The sequence below is a fragment of the Argopecten irradians genome, chromosome 12 (genome assembly GCF_041381155.1).
Source record: "Argopecten irradians isolate NY chromosome 12, Ai_NY, whole genome shotgun sequence".
NCBI classification, from domain to species: Eukaryota; Metazoa; Mollusca; class Bivalvia; order Pectinida; family Pectinidae; genus Argopecten; species Argopecten irradians.
In genome coordinates, this window is record NC_091145.1 from 40,369,769 (window position 1) to 40,397,243 (window position 27,475).

General features: G+C 41.1%; 1 protein-coding gene across 9 annotated transcripts in view; it reads left to right on the plus strand.

Annotated features, from left to right (window-relative positions):
* Positions 1 to 27,475, plus strand: part of LOC138305181 (tyrosine-protein phosphatase 99A-like) — a 76,535-nt gene that overhangs the window by 25,086 nt on the left and 23,974 nt on the right. For 2 of the 9 annotated variants that reach the window (XM_069245605.1, XM_069245604.1), the window contains exons 11-15: positions 5,936 to 6,062; positions 11,087 to 11,113; positions 16,125 to 16,148; positions 17,330 to 17,359; positions 22,290 to 22,404. In XM_069245605.1, the coding sequence (XP_069101706.1) occupies positions 5,936 to 6,062; positions 11,087 to 11,113; positions 16,125 to 16,148; positions 17,330 to 17,359; positions 22,290 to 22,404 (323 nt within the window). Of the gene's footprint in view, positions 1 to 5,935; positions 6,063 to 11,086; positions 11,114 to 14,841; positions 14,872 to 16,124; positions 16,149 to 17,329; positions 17,360 to 22,289; positions 22,405 to 27,475 lie in introns of all 9 variants that reach the window. The other 7 variants (XM_069245606.1, XM_069245609.1, XM_069245608.1 and 4 more) reach the window with 7 other exon arrangements.

The window sequence follows — 27,475 nt, forward strand, 5'->3', positions numbered from 1 at the left end:
GGCCCAACATTATCATTCGATACCTTTCATTTAGATTATTGGGCTTCAAATGTAGAGGGGTGATAGGGTCTGTCATTGGGTACCAACCATTAATGTAGAGGGGTGATTGGGTCTGTCATTGGGTCTGTCATTGGGTACCAACCATTAATGTAAAGGGGTGATTGGGTCTGTCATTGGGTACCAACCATTAATGTAGAGGGGTGATAGGGCCTGTCATTTGGTACCAACCATTAATGGAGAGGGGTGATAGGGTCTGTCATTGGGTACCAACCATTAATGGAGAGGGGTGATAGGGCCTGTCATTGGGTACCAACCATTAATGGAGAGGGGTGATAAGGTCTGTCATTGGGTACCAACCATTAATGTAGAGGGGTGATAGGGCCTGTCATTGGGTACCAACCATTAATGTAGAGGGGTGATAGGGCCTGTCATTGGGTACCAACCATTAATGGAGAGGGGTGATAGGGTCTGTCATTGGGTACCAACCATTAATGTAGAGGGGTGATAGGGCCTGTCATTTGATACCAACCATTAATGGAAAGGGGTGATAGGGTCTGTCATTGGGTACCAACCATTAATGGAGAGGGGTGATAGGGCCTGTCATTGGGTACCAACCATTAATGGATAGAGGGGTGATAAGGTCTGTCATTGGGTACCAACCATTAATGTAGAGGGGTGATAGGGTCTGTCATTGGGTACCAACCATTAATGTAGAGGGGTGATAGGGCCTGTCATTTGGTACCAACCATTAATGGAGAGGGGTGATAGGGTCTGTCATTGGGTACCAACCATTAATGTAGAGGGGTGATAGGGCCTGTCATTGGGTACCAACCATTAATGTAGAGGGGTGATAGGGTCTGTCATTGGGTACCAACCATTAATGGAGAGGGGTGATAGGGCCTGTCATTGGGCACCAACCATTAATGGAGAGGGGTGATAGGGCCTGTCATTGGGCACCAACCATTAATGGAGAGGGGTGATAGGGCCTGTCTTTGGGTACCAACCATTAATGGAGAGGGGTGATAGGGCCTGTCATTGGGTACCAACCATTAATGTAGAGGGGTGATAGGCACCTAAAAAGATTTCAATATTTCATTTAGATTATTAGGCGTCAAATGTAGAAGGGTGATAGGGTATGTCATTAGGTACCAACCATTAATGTAGAGGGGTGATTGGGTCTGTCATTGGGTACCAACCATTAATGTAGAGGGGTGATTGGGTCTGTCACTGGGTACCAACCATTAATGTAGAGGGGTGATAGGGCCTGTCATTTGGTACCAACCATTAATGGAGAGGGGTGATAGGGTCTGTCATTGGGTACCAACCATTAATGTAGAGGGGTGATAGGGCCTGTCATTGGGTACCAACCATTAATGGAGAGGGGTGATAGGGCCTGTCATTGGGTACCAACCATTAATGTAGAGGGGTGATACGGCCTGTCATTGGGCACCAACCTTTAATGGAGAGGGGTGATAGGGTCTGTCATTGGGTACTGACCATTAATGTAGAGGGGTGATAGGGCCTGTCATTGGGTACCAACCATTAATGTAGAGGGGTGATTGGGTCTGTCATTGGGTACCAACCATTAATGTAGAGGGGTGATAGGGCCTGTCATTTGGTACCAACCATTAATGGAGAGGGGTGATAGGGTCTGTCATTGGGTACCAACCATTAATGGAGAGGGGTGATAGGGCCTGTCATTGGGTACCAACCATTAATGGAGAGGGGTGATAAGGTCTGTCATTGGGTACCAACCATTAATGTAGAGGGGTGATAGGGCCTGTCATTGGGTACCAACCATTAATGTAGAGGGGTGATAGGGCCTGTCATTGGGTACCAACCATTAATTGAGAGGGGTGATAGGGTCTGTCATTGGGTACCAACCATTAATGTAGAGGGGTGATAGGGCCTGTCATTTGGTACCAACCATTAATGGAATGGGGTGATAGGGTCTGTCATTGGGTACCAACCATTAATGGAGAGGGGTGATAGGGCCTGTCATTGGGTACCAACCATTAATGGAGAGGGGTGATAAGGTCTGTCATTGGGTACCAACCATTAATGAAGAGGGGTGATAGGGCCTGTCATTAGGTACCAACCATTAATGTAGAGGGGTGATAGGGCCTGTCATTGGGTACCAACCATTAATTGAGAGGGGTGATAGGGTCTGTCATTGGGTACCAACCATTAATGTAGAGGGGTGATAGGGCCTGTCATTGGGTACCAACCATTAATGTAGAGGGGTGATAGGGTCTGTCATTGGGTACCAACCATTAATGGAGATGTGTGATAGGGCCTGTCATTGGGCACCAACCATTAATGGAGAGGGGTGATAGGGCCTGTCATTGGGCACCAACCATTAATGGAGAGGGGTGATAGGGCCTGACTTTGGGCACCAACCATTAATGGAGAGGGGTGATAGGGCCTGTCATTGGGTACCAACAATTAATGTAGAGGGGTGATAGGCACCTAAAAAGATTTCAATATTTCATTTAGATTATTAGGCGTCAAATGTAGAAGGGTGATAGGGTATGTCATTAGGTACCAACCATTAATGTAGAGGGGTGATTGGGTCTGTCACTGGGTACCAACCATTAATGTAGAGGGGTGATAGGGCCTGTCATTGGGTACCAACCATTAATGTAGAGGGGTGATAGGGCCTGTCATTTGGTACCAACCATTAATGGAGAGGGGTGATAGGGTCTGTCATTGGGTACCAACCATTAATGTAGAGGGGTGATAGGGTCTGTCATTGGGTACCAACCATTAATGGAGAGGGGTGATAGGGCCTGTCATTGGGTACCAACCATTAATGGAGAGGGGTGATAGGGCCTGTCATTGGGCACCAACCATTAATGGAGAGGGGTGATAGGGCCTGACTTTGGGCACCAACCATTAATGGAGAGGGGTGATAGGGCCTGTCATTGGGTACCAACCATTAATGGAGAGGGGTGATAGGGCCTGTCATTGGGTACCAACCATTAATGGAGAGGGGTGATAAGGTCTGTCATTGGGTACCAACCATTAATGTAGAGGGGTGATAGGGCCTGTCATTGGGTACCAACCATTAATGGAGAGGGGTGATAGGGCCTGTCATTGGGTACCAACCATTAATGGAGAGGGGTGATAGGGCCTGTCATTGGGTACCAACCATTAATGTAGAGGGGTGATTGGGTCTGTCACTGGGTACCAACCATTAATGTAGAGGGGTGATTGGGTCTGTCATTGGGTACCAACCATTAATGTAGAGGGGTGATAGGGCCTGTCATTTGGTACCAACCATTAATGGAGAGGGGTGATAGGGTCTGTCATTGGGTACCAACCATTAATGGAGAGGGGTGATAGGGCCTGTCATTGGGCACCAACCATTAATGGAGAGGGGTGATAGGGCCTGTCATTGGGCACCAACCATTAATGGAGAGGGGTGATAGGGCCTGACTTTGGGCACCAACCATTAATGGAGAGGGGTGATAGGGCCTGTCATTGGGTACCAACAATTAATGTAGAGGGGTGATAGGCACCTAAAAAGATTTCAATATTTCATTTAGATTATTAGGCATCAAATGTAGAAGGGTGATAGGGTATGTCATTGGGTACCAACCATTAATGTAGAGGGGTGATTGGGTCTGTCACTGGGTACCAACCATTAATGTAGAGGGGTGATAGGGCCTGTCATTTGGTACCAACCATTAATGTAGAGGGGTGATAGGGCCTGTCATTGGGTACCAACCATTAATGTAGAGGGGTGATTGGGTCTGTCATTGGGCACCAACCATTAATGTAGAGGGGTGATAGGGTCTGTCATTGGGTACCAACCATTAATGTAGAGGGGTGATAGGGTCTGTCATTGGGTACCAACCATTAATGTAGAGGGGTGATAGGGCCTGTCATTTGGTACCAACCATTAATGGAGAGGGGTGATAGGGCCTGTCATTGGGCACCAACCATTAATGGAGAGGGGTGATAGGGCCTGACTTTGGGCACCAACCATTAATGGAGAGGGGTGATAGGGCCTGTCATTGGGCACCAACCATTAATGGAGAGGGGTGATAGGGCCTGTCATTGGGTACCAACCATTAATGGAGAGGGGTGATAAGGTCTGTCATTGGGTACCAACCATTAATGTAGAGGGGTGATAGGGCCTGTCATTGGGTACCAACCATTAATGGAGAGGAGTGATAGGGCCTGTCATTGGGCACCAACCATTAATGGAGCGGGGTGATAGGGCCTGTCATTGGGTACCAACCATTAATGTAGAGTGGTGATTGGGTCTGTCATTGGGTACCAACCATTAATGTAGAGGGGTGATTGGGTCTGTCATTGGGTACCAACCATTAATGGAGAGGGGTGATAGGGCCTGTCATTAGGTACCAACCATTAATGGAGAGGGGTGATAGGGTCTGTCATTGGGTACCAACCATTAATGGAGAGGGGTGATAGGGCCTGTCATTGGGCACCAACCATTAATGGAGAGGGGTGATAGGGCCTGTCATTGGGCACCAACCATTAATGGAGAGGGGTGATAGGGCCTGACTTAGGGCACCAACCATTAATGGAGAGGGGTGATAGGGCCTGTCATTGGGTACCAACCATTAATGTAGAGGGGTGATAGGCACCTAAAAAGATTTCAATATTTCATTTAGATTATTAGGCATCAAATGTAGAGGGGTGATAGGGTCTGTCATTGGGTACCAACTATTAATGTAGAGGGGTGATTGGGTCTGTCATTTGGTACCAACCATTAATGGAGAGGGGTGATTGGGTCTGTCATTGGACCCAACCATTAATGGAGAGGGGTGATAGGGCCTGTCATTGGGTACCAACCATTAATGTAGAGGGGTGATTGGGTCTGTCATTGGGCACCAACCATTAATGGAGAGGGGTGATAGGGCCTGACTTTGGGCACCAACCATTAATGGAGAGGGGTGATAGGGTCTGTCATTGGGTACCAACCATTAATGTAGAGGGGTGATTGGGTCTGTCATTGGGTACCAACCATTAATGTAGAGGGGTGATAGGGCCTGTCATTTGGTACCAACCATTGATGGAGAGGGCTGATAGGGTCTGTCATTGGGTACCAACCATTAATGGAGAGGGGTGATAGGGCCTGTCATTGGGTACCAACCATTAATGGAGAGGGGTGATAAGGTCTGTCATTGGGTACCAACCATTAATGTAGAGGGGTGATAGGGCCTGTCATTGGGTACCAACCATTAATGGAGAGGGGTGATAGGGCCTGTCATTGGGTACCAACCATTAATGTAGAGGGGTGATACGGCCTGTCATTGGGCACCAACCTTTAATGGAGAGGGGTGATAGGGTCTGTCATTGGGTACTGACCATTAATGTAGAGGGGTGATAGGGCCTGTCATTGGGTACCAACCATTAATGTAGAGGGGTGATTGGGTCTGTCATTGGGTACCAACCATTAATGGAGAGGGGTGATAGGGCCTGTCATTGGGTACCAACCATTAATGTAGAGGGGTGATTGGGTCTGTCATTGGGCACCAACCATTAATGGAGAGGGGTGATAGGGCCTGTCATTGGGCACCAACCATTAATGGAGAGGGGTGATAGGGTCTGTCATTGGGTACCAACCATTAATGTAGAGGGGTGATTGGGTCTGTCATTGGGCACCAACCATTAATGGAGAGGGGTGATAGGGCCTGTCATTGGGCACCAACCATTAATGGAAAGGGGTGATAGGGTCTGTCATTTGGCACCAACCTTTAATGTAGAGGGGTGATAGGGCCTGTCATTTGGTACCAACCATTAATGGAGAGGGGTGATTGGGTCTGTCATTGGGTACCAACCATTAATGGAGAGGGGTGATAGGGCCTGTCATTGGGTACCAACCTTTAATGGAGAGGGGTGATAGGCACCTAAAAAGATTTCAATATTTCAATGATAATCTGATGTCTGTCTTTATCCGCAGCTGAACATCACAAACTTACCAAGCAACCGTGCCTACAAACTGCGACTGGCCGCCATGACGAAGAGCATCTTTAAACAGCAGAGATACAGTGGGCAGTTCACCGACTGGATAACCTTTGAACTTATAGGTATGCATGTTATTATAAACGAGTATATAATACTGACACCACATCTTTGCACAAGGTATTATCTATTGTATCCCCACAGTAAATTATCAATAACCTCTTTGTTTTTAATCAGTTTCCTTAACAAACATCTTTATTACATATAGAAGAACCTGCTTTGCATGGCAATCTTTATTAAGATAGTTGAGTTATCAAACACAAAATTCCCTCGACCAGATCGATGATTCTTGGTGAGGTTGTTAGGAGATAGGTTGGTATATAGAAGGTGGTAGTATATAGACCTAGACTAGTGAAAGGTTGGACGCTACAGTGGTCATAAGGATGTATTCTTCTGAGGTTTCAGTCCCGTTGAAGTCTCGATTCAACATAGACCAAAGGAGTTATGAGATTTTCAAATATAATTTATCAGTATCTGCAGCAAGTTGCCAGATGCAAATTTTGTCAAAAAATTACATTTCTATTTTTAGGTCACCTGGCCCGAAGGGCCGGTGAGCTTATGTCATGGCGCTGCGTCCGTCGTCCGTCCGTCCGTCAATCCGTCGTCCGTCTGTCCGTCAACATTTCCTTTAAATCGCTACTAGTCATAGAGTTCTGCATGGATTGTAACCAAATTTGGCCACAAACATCCATGGGGGAGGGGGAAAAGAACTGGTATAAATTTTGGCTCTGGTCCCCAGGGGGCAGGAGAGGCGGGGCCCAATAGGGGAAATAGAGGTAAATCCTTTAAATCGCTACTAGTCATAGAGTTCTGCATGGATTGTAACCAAATTTGGCCACAAACATCCTTGGGGGAGGGGGAACAGAACTTGTATAAATTTTGGCTCCGACCCCCCAGGGGCAGGAGGGGCGGGGCCAAATAGGGGAAATAGAGGTAAATCCTTTAAATCTATACTAGTCATAGAGTTCTGAATGGAATATAACCAAATTTGGCCACAAACATCCTTTTTGGAAGGGAACAGAACTTGTATAAGTTTTGGCTCTGGTCCCCCGGGGGCAGGAAGAGGGGGGCCCAATAGGGGAAATAGAGGCAAATTGTATAAATCGCTACTAGTCATAGAGTTCTCCATGGATTGTAACCAAATTTGGCCACAAACATCCTTGGGGGAAGGGGAACAGAACTTGTATAAATTTTGGCTCTGACCCCCCGGGGGCAGGAGGGGCGGGGCCCAATAGGGGAAATAGAGGTAAATCCTTTAAATCGCTACTAGTCATAGAGTTCTGAATGGAATGTAACCAAATTTGGCCACAAACATCCTTGGGGGAAGGGGAACAGAACTTGTATAAATTTTGGCTCTGATCCCCCGGGGGCAGGAGGGGCGGGGCCCAATAGGGGAAATAGAGGTAAATCCTTTAAATCGCTACTCATCATAGAGTTCTACATGGATTGTAACCAATTTTTGCCACAAACATCCTAAGGGGAGGGGGAACAGAACTTGTATAAATTTTGGCTCTGACCCTCCGGGGGCAGGAGGAGGGGGGCCCAATAGGGGAAATAGAGGCAAATTGTATAAATCGCTACTTGTCCTAGAGTTCTGCATGGATTGTAACCAAATTTGGCCACAACCATCCTTGGGGGAAGGGGAACAGAACTTGTATAAATTTTGGCTCTGATCCCCGGGGGCAGGAGGGGCGGGGCCCAATAGGGAAATAAGAGGTAAATATTCAAATTCCTTCAGAAAAGAAACAATGAACCTGTATTCAGAACATGATTTGACATTACAAACCAGCGATACAGCGCCTCTAGGCCTCTTGTTAGTAGATTTTTTTATACGGGGATTTTAAGAAATGGCCCATTTGGCGGCCATTTTGAAATTGTGTCTTTTTTTGCTTTAAGTAGAGCCACAGTTTTACCATTTTTTAATGAAATTGTTTTTACTTAAATCATTACTGCGCCAGCATTTTTAGCTGTATTTAGCTAATTTTTGCTGCAAATCGTTACTAGGTTTGTAGTAATTAAAATATTGAGCATTAATATGTGAAACGATACACTTTTGTGACTTTATTTTTTACATTTAATGGTAATTTGAGCACTTTTATTTTTTACTCTAAAATACTGAAAAATAACAAAAATTCAAATGGGGCAAAAAAGTAAGTACACGGACCCCCAATTTTTCTTCCTGATTTAGAAAGAACAACCGTTTCCCTATTGATATGCAAAATAATAACAAAAGTTTAAAACCAGAACTTTTTCTATAAAGGGTTAAATTTTGGCAAAAATCGCTGAAAATGGTGCATTTGGTAGCACAAAATTAAGGGGTAGGGGGTAGCATATGTTGTTATTCTGAGAAAAATTATTTGTCTAATTGATCAAAACTGGTATATTTTTAGCCCACCATCATCAGATGGTGGGCTATTCAAATCGCCTTTCGTCCGTGGTCCGTTGTCCGTCCGTCCGTCCTTCCGTCCGTCCTTCCGTCCGTCCTTCCGTCCCTTCCTTCCGTCCTTCCGTCCGTCCTTCCGTCCGTCCTTCCGTCCGTCCTTCCGTCCGTCCGTCCGTCCGTCCGTCCGTCCGTCCGTCCGTCCGTCCGTCCGTTAACAATTCTTGTTACCGCTATTTCTCAGAAAGTACTGAAGGAATCTTTCTCAAATTTCACATATAGGTTCCCCTAGGGCCCTAGTTGTGCATATTGCATTTTGGGACCAATCGGTCAACAAGATGGCCGACAGGCGGCCATCTTGGATTTTGATAGTTAAAGTTTGTTACCGCTATTTCTCAGAAAGTACTGAAGGGATCTTTCTCAAATTTCACATGTAGGTTCCCCTAGGGCCCTAGTTGTTCATATTGCATTTTGGGACCAATCGGTCAACAAGATGGCCGACTGGCGGCCATCTTGGATTTTGATAGTTAAAGTTTGTTACCGCTATTTCTCAGAAAGTTGTGAAGGGATCTTTCTCAAATTTCACATGTAGGTTCCCCTAGGGCCCTAGTTGTGCATATTGCATTTTGGGACCAATCGGTCAACAAGATGGCCGACTGGCGGCCATCTTGGATTTTGATAGTTAAAGTTTGTTACCGCTATTTTTCAGAAAGTTGTGAAGGGATCTTTCTCAAATTTCACATGTAGGTTCCCCTAGGGCCCTAGCTGTGCATGTTGCATTTTGGGACCAATCGGTCAACAAGATGGCTGACTGGCGGCCATCTTGGATTTTGATAGTTAAAGTTTGTTACCGCTATTTCTCAGAAAGTACTGAAGTGATCTTTCTCAAATTTCATATGTAGGTTCTCCTAGGGCCCTAGTTGTGCATATTGCATTTTGGGACCAATCGGTCAACAAGATGGCCGAAGAACGGCCATCTGGGATTTTGATAGTTAAAGTTTGTTACCGCTTTTCTCAGAAAGTACTGAAGGAATCTTTCTCAAATTTCACATGTAGGTTCCCCTAGGGCCCTAGTTGTGCATATTGCATTTTGGGACCAATCGGTCAACAAGATGGCCGACTGGCGGCCATCTTGGATTTTGATAGTTAAAGTTTGTTACCGCTATTTCTCAGAAAGTTGTGAAGGGATCTTTCTCAAATTTCACATGTAGGTTCCCCTAGGGCCCTAGTTGTGCATATTGCATTTTGGGACCAATCGGTCAACAAGATGGCCGACTGGCGGCCATCTTGGATTTTGATAGTTAAAGTTTGTTACCCGCTTTTTTTCAGAAAGTTGTGAAGGGATCTTTCTCAAATTTCACATGTAGGTTCCCCTAGGGCCCTAGCTGTGCATGTTGCATTTTGGGACCAATCGGTCAACAAGATGGCCGACTGGCAGCCATCTTGGATTTTGATAGTTAAAGTTTGTTACCGCTATTTCTCAGAAAGTGCTGAAGTGATCTTTCTCAAATTTCATATGTAGGTTCTCCTAGGGCTCTAGTTGTGCATATTGCATTTTGGGACCAATCGGTCAACAAGATGGCCGAAGGAAGGCCATCTGGAATTTTGATAGTTAAAGTTTGTTACCGCTTTTCTCAGAAAGTACTGAAGGGATCTTTCTCAAATTTTATGTGCAGGTTCCTGAAGGGGTCTAGTGCATTTTCGGACTTATCGGTCAGCAAGATGATCGACAGGTAGCCATCTTGGATTTTGATAATTGAAGTTTGTTTCTGCTACATATCTCAGAAAGTACTGAAAGGATCTTTCTCAAGTTTCATATATAGTATGTAGTAAAAGTTTGAAAAGCAGGGAAAAGATCCCTCTTTCTGTTGTCAGACATAGATCATTCTTTGGTAGGCCAAGATCCCTCTGGGATCTCTTGTTAAAGAAGACTATTAGAAAATGATTTCTACAAACATTCATACATATCAAACACCTCATTAGGAAATTATGGCTTTAATCTCTATCTTATATGGTCAAAACGGCAAAATTCCCATAAAATCCAATATTTTGTCAACTAGGTGTCTTTGAGTGACAAAAGCTCAAAAACTAGCACACGGACATATGTTTTTTCTTCCATTTTCTTTTATGGTATGAACTCCTTTTTCCAAAAATCTATATGAGAAAAAAAGTTTGATACAAGAAAATTTTGACTTCTCAGAGGTGTACATCCTTAATCAGCTATGCTTAGTGAAGACTGTTTTTGTGTGAAAGTTAATCATCCGGATGGCAGGAAAATTGATCTTCATGTAATTTCATTATGTTAAAATAATTAAATGGGGCTGAGAAATGTATTATGTTTGCCAGATTAAAAGAAGATAGATCTTAACCTAGATGTTCTATTTAATTTGATCAAACCCAACTAAGGGAGGTAATCTGTTTATATCTTGTCCTTCACTATAGTAACCTGACTTATCCTTTATGCCTAGTCATGATTTACAAATGTCTGTGTGTTATTGAGTTAAGCACCATTCCATAGAGTTTGTGATCAGCAATTGTGTCAGAAACACTTTTTAGAAACTTGAAATTTGTTACGAGTTTGAACCGATACAAACATATTCATTTATCTTTACTTACCAGGGAGAAACTTTTAGATGTTAGTGGATTAACATGTCCTTTATTTTACAAGCAATAACCCCATATTACTCGGAACTCATCTGTTTTTTACAGGAGATATACAAAATGAAACAAACGAAGGTGACTATCCAATACTCTTTTGTTCACATGTATTCTTGTTTCACCGTCTTCTTTCCAGCATTGTGATTGGTGACCGTGGACCCTAGTTAGAGATTTAATCCTGTCCTTTAAGCTCTTCCGTTACTGGATCACCCCCCTCTCCCCAATGGTGATCAGTAATATTACTTTTATTTCAACTTTCTTCTCATTCATAGTATCAGTTGATTTAGCTTTAATTCTCTTAAATCAAAATTTTTGAACAAATGAATCATTTTTTGACCGTCCATCATTGCAAATATTTTTTGAAAGAAGTATATCTTCTGATGTTATTTTATTATGATAAACACATGATATATACTGTATAACATATGAATTTTTTCTTGGTTGCCATGGAACCATGCATGTTAAAACAATGAATTATGTCATCTATATCATTATTATCATTGTTTCATTGACCAACTACAAATATTTCTATCCACAAAAATATTTCAAAGTTCAAGTATCCACGAATAATTCAAGTTATACAGTTAAGAAATTAAAATTCCCTTTTCTATATATGACATGTGAATGCAGATTTTCACTTAAGTAAATGATAAAATGACAAAAGGTCATGTTTTATACAGGATTGTGTCCTTCACCTCTGCATGGTTCAGACCTTTATCATTGATTTATAATGTTTCCTGCATGGTTGTTGTAGTGATTGCATGTATGTAGAGTTTGTTTATATGTGTAGTTGATATTTAGTTTTAATATCTTTAGTATCTCATAGATAAATTCATTCATTTCCTTAAAATTGTTTTAGTGATATATTCATAGTACATTTATCAAGTAGATTTTTGGGTCATATACAGGTTTTAAAAGACCTTTTGTCTCTTTGTCAACTGTTTAAAAATGGTCTTTGACATGCTTTAGAATTTCTCTATAAGTACAGTCAAACCTGTCTATAAAGATCACCCAATTGAAGGGACAAAAAATGATCTTTATAGCTTAGGGATCATTATATACAGGTCAAATGGGGTTGAAATTGATCGGACCTTGAGGAGGTGGTCTTAATTAACAGGTGATCTTTATACAGAGGTGGTCTCTAAGGCAGGTTTGACTTTACTGACTGTATTTAGAATTGACAGATTGAGATGAAGGATTACAAGACATTGAGTTTAAGACTTGTCAAAGTAATCAATGGTTTTAGAAATCCTACTGATGAATTCACCTTATTCAAGATTCCACAATGTTTATGTCACTAATCTTTCAATTATTAATGTTTTAAAGACACTGTTTTCATTCTTCTCATCCTAATATAATATGTTTCCAAGGTTTAAGTTTATTTAATTAGAACAAAATGAGAATGTTGTGTCACTTTGATTTGTATATTAGTTTGCTATGTGTATGTAGATATGTTATACATGTTCAGATGTATTAGTCCATAGGTTAAAAGTAGTTTGAGGGATAAGGATGTGGCATGGCTAGTATTGTCTGGAGGAGACTTTCTAAGATTCCCTCTCCTTCTGTCTGAGGGTTTCCTCTATTGTAGATGTCCTCTGATATCCCCTCCCCCAGCTGTGTGATACCCTCCCCCAGCTGTGTGATGTCCCCTCTCCCAGCTGTGTGATACCCCTCCCCAGCTGTGTATTGCCCCTCCCACAACTGTGTGATGCCCCTCCCCAGCTGTGTGATGCCCCTCCCCAGCTGTTTGATGCCCCTCCCCAGCTGTGTGATGCACCTCCATAGCTTTGTGATGCCCCTCACCCAGCTGTGTATTGCCCCTCCCACAGATATGTGATGCCCCTCACCCAGCTGTGTATTGCCCCTCCCACAGCTGTGTGATGCCCCTCCCTAGCTGTTTGATGCCCCTCACCCAGCTGTGTATTGCCCCTCCCACAGCTGTGTATTGCCCCTCCCACAGCTGTGTGATGCCCCTCCCCAGCTGTGTGATGCCCCTCCCCAGCTGTTTGATGCCCTTCCCCAGCTGTGTGATGCCCCTCCTCAGCTGTGTGATGCACCTCCCCAGCTGTGTGATGCCCCTCCCGCAGCTGTGTGATGCCCCTCCCTAGCTGTTCAATACCCCTCCCCAGCTATGTGATGTCCCTTCCCAGTTGTGATGCCCCTCCTAAGTTGTGATGCCCCTCCCACAGCTGTTTTGCCCTTCCCTCAGATGTGATGCCCTGCCCCTATGTGATGCCCCTCCCCTACCTGTATTTTTCTATCCTTTTGTATGATTTCCCTCCCACAGATGTGATGCCCCAGCTGACACAAGCTATAGTAATATAATTACAATTCAGATTAAACTCTATAGTATTAATTTTCAAGTGTTATAATTGTTGAGTCTGAACTTGAATGTATGGGAAATCTAAGCTGTCCTATTGGGGGCACTGGTTACTTCATTAGACTAATTCCTGACTCCAGTAGTAAGATCATATTTGTATCCCTTATTGGGGGCACTGGTTACTTCATTAGACTAATTCCTAACTCCAGTAGTAAGATCAGATGTGTATCCCTTATTGGGGGCACTGGTTACTTCATTAGACTAATTCCTAACTCCAGTAGTAAGTTCAGATGTGTATCCCTTATTGGGGGCACTGGTTACTTCATTAGACTAATTCCTAACTCCAGCAGTAAGATCAGATTTGTATCCCTTATTGGGGGCACTGGTTACTTCATTAGACTAATTCCTAACTCCAGTAGTAAGTTCAGATGTGTATCTCTTATTGGGGGCACTGGTTACTTCATTAGACTAATTCCTAACTCCAGCAGTAAGATCAGATTTGTATCCCTTACTGGGGGCACTGGTTACTTCATTAGACTAATTCCTGACTCCAGTAGTAAGATCAGATTTGTATCCCTTATTGGGGGCACTGGTTACTTCATTAGACTAATTCCTAACTCCAGTAGTAAGTTCAGATGTGTATCTCTTATTGGGGGCACTGGTTACTTCATTAGACTAATTCCTAACTCCAGTAGTAAGATCAGATGTGTATCCCTTGTAGTTCACTTACTCTGATATTGACTTTGGTAAATTGATGTCCCTAATTATATAAATACAAATTTATGATATTTGACTAGTTTATTTAGCTCTGTGTATATTGTAGATAAACTTTCGCAAATTTACTTGAATCGTGAAATACGAGAAAGTAAATCGCAGGCGAAAAAAGTTTGTTTACAGTTGTAGTAAAATAATAATTTTTTAGGAATATAATTAGCGAGGTAAGAGTTTCTGTGGGAGAAAAGATAATTGACTAATACCAAAATTGATACAGCCAAGTGTGTTTTGTTTAACAATAAAATACCCCATTTGGTGCCCTGTGTATGCATTTCACTATTGACACTCAGCATTTCTCGATTAGTATACATTTTGTATTAGCTGTAAATGAAGCATATGAAACTGCTGAGGAGACACGATCGTTATCTATCAAATACTAAATGAATTATATAACATTGTATTCGATGACTGTTTCTCTGAATATTGCCCTGGCTCTCGGTCATGTTTGTATTGTTTACTATCTGGGTATCTAACATATACATGAGATATTTTTAGATATGTAAATCAATCTGTTCTGTTGTAAGAATTCTTTACTTATTTATCATTAACATACTTATCTTCATTGGAAATATACCAAATGAAGAATGTTTCAGAAAGGATGCTAATGTACATCTTAGCAAAGGTTTGAGAAAACATAATGGGACTTCACCTCTAATTGACCAATCACATGGTGTCGTGTGTTCTACTAATGTGTGATTATCTCCCTTTTCAGATTATATCAATAACACCACCATGACAACAGGTGAAAGTCCTATTACTGTTCTACCATTTTATTTTCATTTTGATTTTCAACATTTTCGTTTGGATATTGTACACAACGCCAAGCTTCATTCCTTCCTGTGCATGGTGATTACACCCTATAATGTTAGGTTTTATATTTTTGTACTACAGATAGGTCTGTCTATCGCACTACACAACCACATAGTGTGTTACCTAATATGTCCTTGACCTTTCCTACACCCATTCTCCAAACTGTTTTCAAAGTCATAAACTTTGAATCATTTATTTGCGAGAGGTCTCGTTCTGTCTAACTCTGTCCAGGGGTAGTAATGACATAGAAATTCCTTGCTTTCTCTCTCTGCCACATAGTTGTATTAGTAACTGTAAAATATAGGTCAAGGATGAATGTTGGATTGATGTCAAGGTTAAGGTCAAATGAATATATGGGTCAAGGTTATCTAGATATGGAGGTCACTTGAAGTGATAAACAGTCAAACCTGTCTATAAAGGCCACCCAAGGGACAAGGGAAAAAGTGTTATAAATAGCCATTTGCTATGGTCAGATATATCAGTCCATAATTTTAAGTAGTTTGAGGGAGGAGGATGTGATATTGGCATGGCTAGTATTGTCTGTAACCTTTGTACTATTCCCTCTTCGTGAGTTTGATGATTTGCTCTATCGTAGATGTTCTCTGATGTCCCCTCCCCCAGATGTCTGCTGCCCCTCCTTTTGCTCTGTGATACTCCTTCCCCAGCTGTGATGCCCCTCCCCAGCTTTGTGTTGCCCCTCTCACAAATATGATGCCTCTCCCCCAGCTGTCTTTATGCCCCTTCCACAGCTGTTATGCCCCTCACCCTACCTGTACATGGTCTATCCTTTTGCATGATGCCCCTCCCCTAGCTGTGTGATGCCCCTCCTACAGTTCTGATGCCCCTCCCCTACCTGTACATGGTCTATCCTTTTGTGTGATTCCCCTCCTCCAGCTGTGTGATGCCCCTCCTACAGCTCTGATGCCCCTCCCCTACCTGTACATAATCTATCCTTTTGTGTGTTTCCCCTCCTCCAGCTGTGTGATGTCCCTCATACAGCTCTGATGCCCCTCCCCTACCTGTACATAATCTATCCTTTTGTGTGTTTCCCCTCCTCCAGCTGTGTGATGTCCCTCCTACAGCTCTGATGCCCCTCCCCTACCTGTACATAATCTATCCTTTTTGTGTGATGCCCGTGATGCCCCTGATGCCCCTCCTGCACTTCTATTTTCTTCTGTGTTGTAGATCTTTTGGATGGAATAAACACAAGTAAAGTACCTGTCTGTGTTTCAAACACAGTAACAATTGTCATAAATGTGTTACAGTAACAATGCTTTAACAAAAACTATATAGCTTTTTATATATCGGCTTTACTGAACTTACTGTGCATGGAAGCAATGATTGAAGTCGACCATCTCCAATTTTGTAATCCTTGCTTTCTGATTGGTTCATGTGTTCTGTGTATTTTGCAGACTAGATTTTAGGTATTCTTAAGTGACCGTCACTCTACATCATACAGTGATAATGGTTGTCCAACATATAACAACATTGTCAATCTGTTCATGTCTATTCCGGTGCGTTTCTGTTCTGTTTCTTATTATCCTTCCCTGGCCATATGCAGTATTTATAGGTTCACCGTTAATTAATGTTATACAGTGTAATGAAACTGTAGATTTAAGAGTTACACTGTAAAGGAAAGGAGCTACAATATTATAGATCTCAAAAGTATGGCTTTCTGATTAACATCAAACATAAGCCTTCTGTTTAATTTTTTGGAATAAAACTGTATGAATACAGAATTTTCTTTTCCTATGATCTGGAGATCCTATATATGTATAATATGAAGATAGCCTTAGATACATGGGACAGAAAGCTTAATATTGTACAAATTTCTCAATGATGAAGTTTGAAGTATTTACTTTGTAAGTGATTTACATGGCTACTGTAATTGTATCTATCAATTTTATTTTTTAAGAAAGTCATTTTGTCTTTTAATGCTTGGAAAAATGAGACATTTCCTATTTACTGATGAAATGTATGATTTGGTCACATTGACTTTATGGATACTGACTGATGTTTTTGTTTTATTGATTACAATAGGCCTATTACAGGCTGCCATGTACCATCAGTGATGATCCAATCATTCAATGCCTTCAGTTTCCATTGATTTTAATCATCCAATCACATTCTATCATATGCTTCATTTGATTATATTCCACCAATTGCATTAATTCTTGTGTTTTTGTTGAATATACAATCATGTTTAATCTTGTATGACAATTCATTTTAACCACCCAATCATATAACCTTGTGTTTCATTTAACTGCATATATCTTAACCAATGTTTTAATCAACCTATCACATTCTGTGTTGTTGTTTTGCATTAACTATAATTGACCAATCACATGGTGTCGTGTGTTCTACTAATGTGTGATTATCTCCCTTTTCAGATTATATCAATAACACCACCATGACAACAGGTGAAAGTCCTATTACTGTTCTTACCGTTTTATTTTCATTTTGATTTTCATCATTTTCGTTTGGATATTGTACACAACGCCAAGTTTCATTCCCTCCTGTGCATGGTGATTACACCCTATAATGTTAGGATTTACATTTCTATACTACAGATAGGTCTGTAGATCTCACCACACAACCAACATTGTATGTTACATAATGTGTCCTTGACCTTTCCTACACCCATTCTCAAAACTGTATCAAGGTCATAATAAAATTTTAATCATTTACTTGCGAGAGGTCCCTTCCTGTCCCATTCTGTCCAGGGGTATTAATGTCATTGAAATTTCTTGTTTTCTCTGTCTGCCACATAGATGTATGGGTAACTGTAAAATAGGTCAAGGATGAATGCTGGATTGATGTCAAGGTTAAGGTCAAATGTATAATTATATGGGTCAAGGATATCTAAAAAAAGTAATAAAATGTCCTAGATATGTCCTGGGTATGATATATAGGAGGGAGTGAAATAATTAACCTAGCTTTGTGTTCATATACTGATGATACTGTTTGGTTTGTAATCACTAACGGATATCATATTGGTTTGATCTCACTTTTGTTTATTAATAGAACTATTAATTGTGTATAAATAAACTAAATCTGCTTATTAATATTGTTTCTAATCAATAGTGTGTTTGTTCCTTTGTCTAGACTTCATTTATATTGAAATCTTAAAAGAGTGGAACAAGCTTAATAAAATCAAATAATTTAAATCTTAACATAAAAAAGTAAAATTTTTGATAAACCATTAATATTGATATTTGACTAACACACTCAACAATTTGGCATCTTGATGTTTCAATTATCATCTCATCGTTCATATGTTCTGTATTTGCATATTACAGAGTTATCTGCCCTTGAATGCAGGTATTTATTGTGACGTCATATCTGTAAGCGTAACGTCATACTTTTCAGAGAAAACAATATGAGGTTTTTTTTACAAAATAAAGATGTTACAATGGATGCCTACCAGCAAGGGAGGTTACTCTGTAATACCCAAAGACAGAATTGTTGTATCATTGTACCATTATGTATGGTAGCCGTTTGTAACGTCCATCTTCTCCATCAGCACCTCCCAGTTTCACAACCTCTCATGCTATTCCATCATCCTCTTTACACAATGGATAACTTCCTGTATTTCATCATGTGATTTTGATAAAGAAATTGTGTGTGTTGAAGCCATTTTTCTTTATAATCAAGTTTTCGCTATTTTTTTTTTTAATTATTTTAGATATTGGTTGTAAAAATTTAAAGATAATACCTTGGTAATACTTTACAGTAGTTTGTCACCATAGTTAGTAGTACAGATGTCTTCTGTTTGTAGAGATGAGAGAATTCAGCATCACAATATATTTGTGGAGAGTGTAAAACATTCATCTTATCCACATTTTATGTGATATTATTGTTTCTAAATCTGTAAGTCTGTTTGTAGGTAGGTCTGTTTATTATTCTACAACTTTTGATTCACACTGTTTTCATTTTTGATCAATGACACCTGTAAAGTTAACAAATGTTAAATGTTAGTCTTGAACAGGTATGAATATGTGTTACATAGGTACTTGTGGTTAGAATGATCTTTTATTTTGTGGCTATGGTGCCCGAAAGGTTACAATGTCCCTAAACGGTATTACCACAAACACTTAACTTCTGGGGCGAGAGTTCAAATCCCATGTGGGACAAGTGGTAGATACATATTGTAGGCTGGTGGTTTCTCTCCGCGTACTCTGATTATTTTCTACCTTCTAAACCTGGCATGTCCTTTAATGACCTAGCTATATATATATATAGGCTGCTAACAGGATTGCACCAATACAATCTTATTTATCAATAAATTGTCATAATTTTCCTTAGATTGAATTGAATATTGTTTCATTTCATTCACTATTGATTGACTATAAACATCCCAGATGAATATCCCTAGTATTGTGTATTTGGTGTGAACTGCATTATTGACCGCTAAAGTCAATATTTTTACAAAAGATCATTCCTTGACCTTTAGCCCAATGAGCTCAATTTGTGAGTGCTCCTGTGACCTTAGAATGACCTTAACTAGTTAAGGACCCCTAGCTTAGCCACAGAGACTTTCATTGGATCAGTAATACAGAAATTAATCATGAATGGCTACCTCCAATAAGTGACAATTGTCAGGGAATTCAATATTGACATTGTCGTGTCGCGGCACTTAACATCTGTCCCTGTTCCACACGTACAGTGCTAACAGGTGTACGCTGGCGGATTAGGTACTGATTACCTTACAAACCCAATATCCCTACAAATAAGATCACCATAGCAACAAGCAAAGGTTGAGATTTATTTTCTACCAACGAAGAGAAGAAAGTGTTATCATTAAATTTTTAATTCATATCTATAAAAAAATCAATTGTGTACCATTATTGAAAAAATATTTTAAGGCATGTTCTTATAATTGTGTATTGGCTGTACATTCATTGATATTGTTAGTATAGGAGATTTCAGAAAAGATGGCGATGACGTCACACAAAGGTACATCCGGGCGCTCAAAGGTACAACTCCGTATATCTGTACACATAAACATGTGGGAACACAGCCGCTTGAGATGTTTGTTTACATTTTATTGTAATAAATAGTACGGCAATCCGAGAACCATTGCGTTATTTTAATTTTTAAAAGTGTAAATAATAATATATTTAACAATATTATATAAATATAAACATCTGGCATTCATATATTTTACTCTGTTTATACTCCATTTTCGACTGCCACGAGAGAAAAAAACAAGGTCGCCATTAGACCTACGTATAAACATTGACAGAATATTAAAAATATCAGCTTGAAATTATAAATTTAATTCCAAGTTTCCCGAAATATCATACTGACATTTTAATAAGCGATTACTGTTGTCTAAGTCTTACTTGGTAAACACCTTACGATGTGTGATTATGACCAAACTAAAATTTACCCCAAGCGCACGGCAGCCATTACGTACAGTACTGCCGAGATCCCGAATTTCGTCATTTTTCAGAGTCACAAAATTACGTATTTTGGATAACTTTTTCGTCAGAAATTTTGGAATTTAGTTAATGACATACAAATGAGTCAGTTTATAGTTACTTTTTATAATATTTTAAAACAAAACTTCCGAGTAATTTAGGATTCTCGAAGCCGTGCGCAATGTGTCCTGGTCGGCATTTACAGTACTACGATCTAGCTATATTGTAGTCTATCTAACATGTATTCAAATTATTTAAAAGTAACATCACTTCAATGTGGGACTTCACATAGCAGCCCATGGAATAAAAGTGACCAAAAATTTAAAAAAAAACTCTCTTCAGCATGAAATTGAACGATTTCACCATTTTATTTTTTCGAGATATCGGCAGCCATACTGTACATGTAGATCTGCATTTACGTGTAACACAGTGGCTTATACCATTCCTTTAAAACAAGATATACATGGAAAATAACGAAATATATATATTTTACAAGTACTTATTGAGATATGTGTTGGTAATTACGTATTAATATTATTAATTTCCCAACTATGGGCTGTGGCCCGAGGTGATCTACCAGCGAAGCCATGCACGAGCGGCCGTGGTCTGGCCAGGTGGTTCACATTCGTTATATTTATATTAAATAGTATTGTGAACAGCTTTTTCATGTATAACAGAAACAAAATACATTGAAATCAGTTATCCAATCATAACTTTTTTCACTACATGGATTTCTACGTGTGAACAAAAAACGGGTACTTGTGACGGCCCGGCACCGCTTCGCAAGCTGGCTTCAACACTAAATCTACAGATATATTTAGCAATAAACAATTGTAGATATAAAAATATAAATGTCTGTCAACCTCTGAAACAATCAGAAAACATTCTAAAATCAGAATTTGCAAGTATGAAAGTGTATACTTTTGTCAACGTATCGATTGTGTAGCAGGGATGTACGTATCTGTTATTGTTTTTATTAGTCGCCATACTGTGTTTGTACCTTTGAGGACCCGGATGTAAACTTTCTGTGACGTCACGCCATCTTTTCTGAAATCTCCTATAATTATTACATCGATGTCAATACACATTTCAGCACCCATTTAGTTTGCATGCCTGTTTGTTTTGGTTTGCATTATTTGGAAGGTTGTTATTTGTTTGTTTTTTTAAATTGATTATAAGATATTAAATGTTATCATAAAAAATTGGATTAAGTATCAATATGATAATTTCTTCTGAAGATATCGCTACTAATATTGTGTATGAAACGGAGATTGTATGCTGAGTAAATATGAACCCGTCGCCCTGCCCTCTGGATACAATGATTGATGTTGTTATTGATATATAGATGATGTGTTGTAATCTGTCACATCTAACACTGCCATGTATTAAGTGTTTAAAACAGTTTAGATGCTTCATGCACTTAGGATGTATCACTAATTAACTAATAATTATTTAAGCCACGTAATTAATTGATGATTAATTAAGCCGCATAATTAATTAATTAATGAATATTAAGCCCCATCATGTGAGTCTCAAAACATATAATTTAATAATTGTTATCAATTGATTCAGACCATAAACTGCTTTACTGAGTATCATGTCTGAGTCCAATGTTTTTACACAGTGTAGTCAGAGTTATGCCCCTTTCTTAGTCATGATTTCCCACAAATAAAATGAATTGTTAGTCCTTCACTACACCGCAACTTCAACCATGCAATTGTGCAATTTAAAGGTACAGCAAATTTACTTTGTATCATTATGTGTGTAATTTTAACCTCAATGAACTGAAACAGAAATGTTCTAACTGGTTGAAGTTGTTGGACAAGACGTGCTGATTAATATGAAGTGTTATAATAATAGATGTTACTATGGTATAAGATGTGTAACCAGCAAGGATGTGTAATTATATTAATATTTCTTTTTACAGATCCAGCTGCTTTAGATGAGACCGAACAGGAAATCATGTCGGCGGGGATCGTGGCCGGAATTGTGTGTGGCCTACTTTTTATCCTCATGGTTGTCTTGGTGTTCATTGGCTGCAGGTAAGAATCGGTATCTCAGGTGTCACTGGTGTTAACAGGTAAGAATCGGTATCTCAGGTGTCACTGGTGTTAACAGGTAAGAATCGGTATCTCAGGTGTCACTGGTGTTAACAGGTAAGAATCGGTATCTCAGGTGTCACTGGTGTTAACAGGTAAGAATCGGTATCTCAGGTGTCACTGGTGTTAACAGGTAAGAATCGGTATCTCAGGTGTCACTGGTGTTAACAGGTAAGAATCGGTATCTCAGGTGTCACTGGTGTTAACAGGTAAGAATCGGTATCTCAGGTGTCACTGGTGTTAACAGGTAAGAATCGGTATCTCAGGTGTCACTGGTGTTAACAGGTAAGAATCGGTATCTCAGGTGTCACTGGTGTTAACAGGTAAGAATCGGTATCTCAGGTGTCACTGGTGTTAACAGGTAAGAATCGGTATCTCAGGTGTCACTGGTGTTAACAGGTAAGAATCGGTATCTCAGGTGTCACTGGTGTTAACAGGTAAGAATCGGTATCTCAGGTGTCACTGGTGTTAACAGGTAAGAATCGGTATCTCAGGTGTCACTGGTGTTAACAGGTAAGAATCGGTATCTCAGGTGTCACTGGTGTTAACAGGTAAGAATCGGTATCTCAGGTGTCACTGGTGTTAACAGGTAAGAATCGGTATCTCAGGTGTCACTGGTGTTAACAGGTAAGAATCGGTATCTCAGGTGTCACTGGTGTTAACAGGTAAGAATCGGTATCTCAGGTGTCACTGGTGTTAACAGGTAAGAATCGGTATCTCAGGTGTCACTGGTGTTAACAGGTAAGAATCGGTATCTCAGGTGTCACTGGTGTTAACAGGTAAGAATCGGTATCTCAGGTGTCACTGGTGTTAACAGGTAAGAATCGGTATCTCAGGTGTCACTGGTGTTAACAGGTAAGAATCGGTATCTCAGGTGTCACTGGTGTTAACAGGTAAGAATCGGTATCTCAGGTGTCACTGGTGTTAACAGGTAAGAATCGGTATCTCAGGTGTCACTGGTGTTAACAGGTAAGAATCGGTATCTCAGGTGTCACTGGTGTTAACAGGTAAGAATCGGTATCTCAGGTGTCACTGGTGTTAACAGGTAAGAATCGGTATCTCAGGTGTCACTGGTGTTAACAGGTAAGAATCGGTATCTCAGGTGTCACTGGTGTTAACAGGTAAGAATCGGTATCTCAGGTGTCACTGGTGTTAACAGGTAAGAATCGGTATCTCAGGTGTCACTGGTGTTAACAGGTAAGAATCGGTATCTCAGGTGTCACTGGTGTTAACAGGTAAGAATCGGTATCTCAGGTGTCACTGGTGTTAACAGGTAAGAATCGGTATCTCAGGTGTCACTGGTGTTAACAGGTAAGAATCGGTATCTCAGGTGTCACTGGTGTTAACAGGTAAGAATCGGTATCTCAGGTGTCACTGGTGTTAACAGGTAAGAATCGGTATCTCAGGTGTCACTGGTGTTAACAGGTAAGAACCGGTATCTCAGGTGTCACTGGTGTTAACAGGTAAGAACCGGTATCTCAGGTGTCACTGGTGTTAACAGGTAAGAACCGGTATCTCAGGTGTCACTGGTGTTAACAGGTAAGAACCGGTATCTCAGGTGTCACTGGTGTTAACAGGTAAGAATCGGTATCTCAGGTGTCACTGGTGTTAACAGGTAAGAACCGGTATCTCAGGTGTCACTGGTGTTAACAGGTAAGAATCGGTATCTCAGGTGTCACTGGTGTTAACAGGTAAGAATCGGTATCTCAGGTGTCACTGGTGTTAACAGGTAAGAATCGGTATCTCAGGTGTCACTGGTGTTAACAGGTAAGAATCGGTATCTCAGGTGTCACTGGTGTTAACAGGTAAGAATCGGTATCTCAGGTGTCACTGGTGTTAACAGGTAAGAATCGGTATCTCAGGTGTCACTGGTGTTAACAGGTAAGAATCGGTATCTCAGGTGTCACTGGTGTTAACAGGTAAGAATCGGTATCTCAGGTGTCACTGGTGTTAACAGGTAAGAATCGGTATCTCAGGTGTCACTGGTGTTAACAGGTAAGAATCGGTATCTCAGGTGTCACTGGTGTTAACAGGTAAGAATCGGTATCTCAGGTGTCACTGGTGTTAACAGGTAAGAATCGGTATCTCAGGTGTCACTGGTGTTAACAGGTAAGAACGGTATCTCAGGTGTCACTGGTGTTAACAGGTAAGAATCGGTATCTCAGGTGTCACTGGTGTTAACAGGTAAGAATCGGTATCTCAGGTGTCACTGGTGTTAACAGGTAAGAATCGGTATCTCAGGTGTCACTGGTGTTAACAGGTAAGAATCGGTATCTCAGGTGTCACTGGTGTTAACAGGTAAGAACCGGTATCTCAGGTGTCACTGGTGTTAACAGGTAAGAATCGGTATCTCAGGTGTCACTGGTGTTAACAGGTAAGAATCGGTATCTCAGGTGTCACTGGTGTTAACAGGTAAGAATCGGTATCTCAGGTGTCACTGGTGTTAACAGGTAAGAATCGGTATCTCAGGTGTCACTGGTGTTAACAGGTAAGAATCGGTATCTCAGGTGTCACTGGTGGTGTTAACAGGTTAACAGTAAGAATCGGTATCTCAGGTGTCACTGGTGTTAACAGGTAAGAATCGGTATCTCAGGTGTCACTGGTGTTAACAGGTAAGAATCGGTATCTCAGGTGTCACTGGTGTTAACAGTAAGAATCGGTATCTCAGGTGTCACTGGTGTTAACAGGTAAGAATCGGTATCTCAGGTGTCACTGGTGTTAACAGGTAAGAATCGGTATCTCAGGTGTCACTGGTGTTAACAGGTAAGAATCGGTATCTCAGGTGTCACTGGTGTGTTAACAGGTAAGAATCGGTATCTCAGGTGTCACTGGTGTTAACAGGTAAGAATCGGTATCTCAGGTGTCACTGGTGTTAACAGGTAAGAATCGGTATCTCAGGTGTCACTGGTGTTAACAGGTAAGAATCGGTATCTCAGGTGTCACTGGTGTTAACAGGTAAGAATCGGTATCTCAGGTGTCACTGGTGTTAACAGGTAAGAATCGGTATCTCAGGTGTCACTGGTGTTAACAGGTAAGAATCGGTATCTCAGGTGTCACTGGTGTTAACAGGTAAGAATCGGTATCTCAGGTGTCACTGGTGTTAACAGGTAAGAATCGGTATCTCAGGTGTCACTGGTGTTAACAGGTAAGAATCGGTATCTCAGGTGTCACTGGTGTTAACAGGTAAGAATCGGTATCTCAGGTGTCACTGGTGTTAACAGGTAAGAATCGGTATCTCAGGTGTCACTGGTGTTAACAGGTAAGAATCGGTATCTCAGGTGTCACTGGTGTTAACAGGTAAGAATCGGTATCTCAGGTGTCACTGGTGTTAACAGGTAAGAATCGGTATCTCAGGTGTCACTGGTGTTAACAGGTAAGAATCGGTATCTCAGGTGTCACTGGTGTTAACAGGTAAGAATCGGTATCTCAGGTGTCACTGGTGTTAACAGGTAAGAATCGGTATCTCAGGTGTCACTGGTGTTAACAGGTAAGAATCGGTATCTAGGTGTCAGTTAATCGGTATCTCAGGTGTCACTGGTGTTAACAGGTAAGAATCGGTATCTCAGGTGTCACTGGTGTTAACAGGTAAGAATCGGTATCTCAGGTGTCACTGGTGTTAACAGGTAAGAATCGGTATCTCAGGTGTCACTGGTGTTAACAGGTAAGAATCGGTATCTCAGGTGTCACTGGTGTTAACAGGTAAGAAACGGTATCTCAGGTGTCACTGGTGTTAACAGGTAAGAATCGGTATCTCAGGTGTCACTGGTGTTAACAGGTAAGAATCGGTATCTCAGGTGTCACTGGTGTTAACAGGTAAGAATCGGTATCTCAGGTGTCACTGGTGTTAACAGGTAAGAATCGGTATCTCAGGTGTCACTGGTGTTAACAGGTAAGAATCGGTATCTCAGGTGTCACTGGTGTTAACAGGTAAGAATCGGTATCTCAGGTGTCACTGGTGTTAACAGGTAAGAATCGGTATCTCAGGTGTCACTGGTGTTAACAGGTAAGAATCGGTATCTCAGGTGTCACTGGTGTTAACAGGTAAGAATCGGTATCTCAGGTGTCACTGGTGTTAACAGGTAAGAATCGGTATCTCAGGTGTCACTGGTGTTAACAGGTAAGAATCGGTATCTCAGGTGTCACTGGTGTTAACAGGTAAGAATCGGTATCTCAGGTGTCACTGGTGTTAACAGGTAAGAATCGGTATCTCAGGTGTCACTGGTGTTAACAGGTAAGAATCGGTATCTCAGGTGTCACTGGTGTTAACAGGTAAGAATCGGTATCTCAGGTGTCACTGGTGTTAACAGGTAAGAACCGGTATCTCAGGTGTCACTGGTGTTAACAGGTAAGAATCGGTATCTCAGGTGTCACTGGTGTTAACAGGTAAGAATCGGTATCTCAGGTGTCACTGGTGTTAACAGGTAAGAATCGGTATCTCAGGTGTCACTGGTGTTAACAGGTAAGAATCGGTATCTCAGGTGTCACTGGTGTTAACAGGTAAGAATCGGTATCTCAGGTGTCACTGGTGTTAACAGGTAAGAATCGGTATCTCAGGTGTCACTGGTGTTAACAGGTAAGAATCGGTATCTCAGGTGTCACTGGTGTTAACAGGTAAGAATCGGTATCTCAGGTGTCACTGGTGTTAACAGGTAAGAACCGGTATCTCAGGTGTCACTGGTGTTAACAGGTAAGAACCGGTATCTCAGGTGTCACTGGTGTTAACAGGTAAGAATCGGTATCTCAGGTGTCACTGGTGTTAACAGGTAAGAATCGGTATCTCAGGTGTCACTGGTGTTAACAGGTAAGAATCGGTATCTCAGGTGTCACTGGTGTTAACAGGTAAGAATCGGTATCTCAGGTGTCACTGGTGTTAACAGGTAAGAATCGGTATCTCAGGTGTCACTGGTGTTAACTCATGGAAGTTATTAAATAAACCAGAAAGCTTTGTTTAGCTTTGACATACGATGAAGCACCTTCCTTTTGTGTGTGATTACTTTCACAATTCGCGAAATTG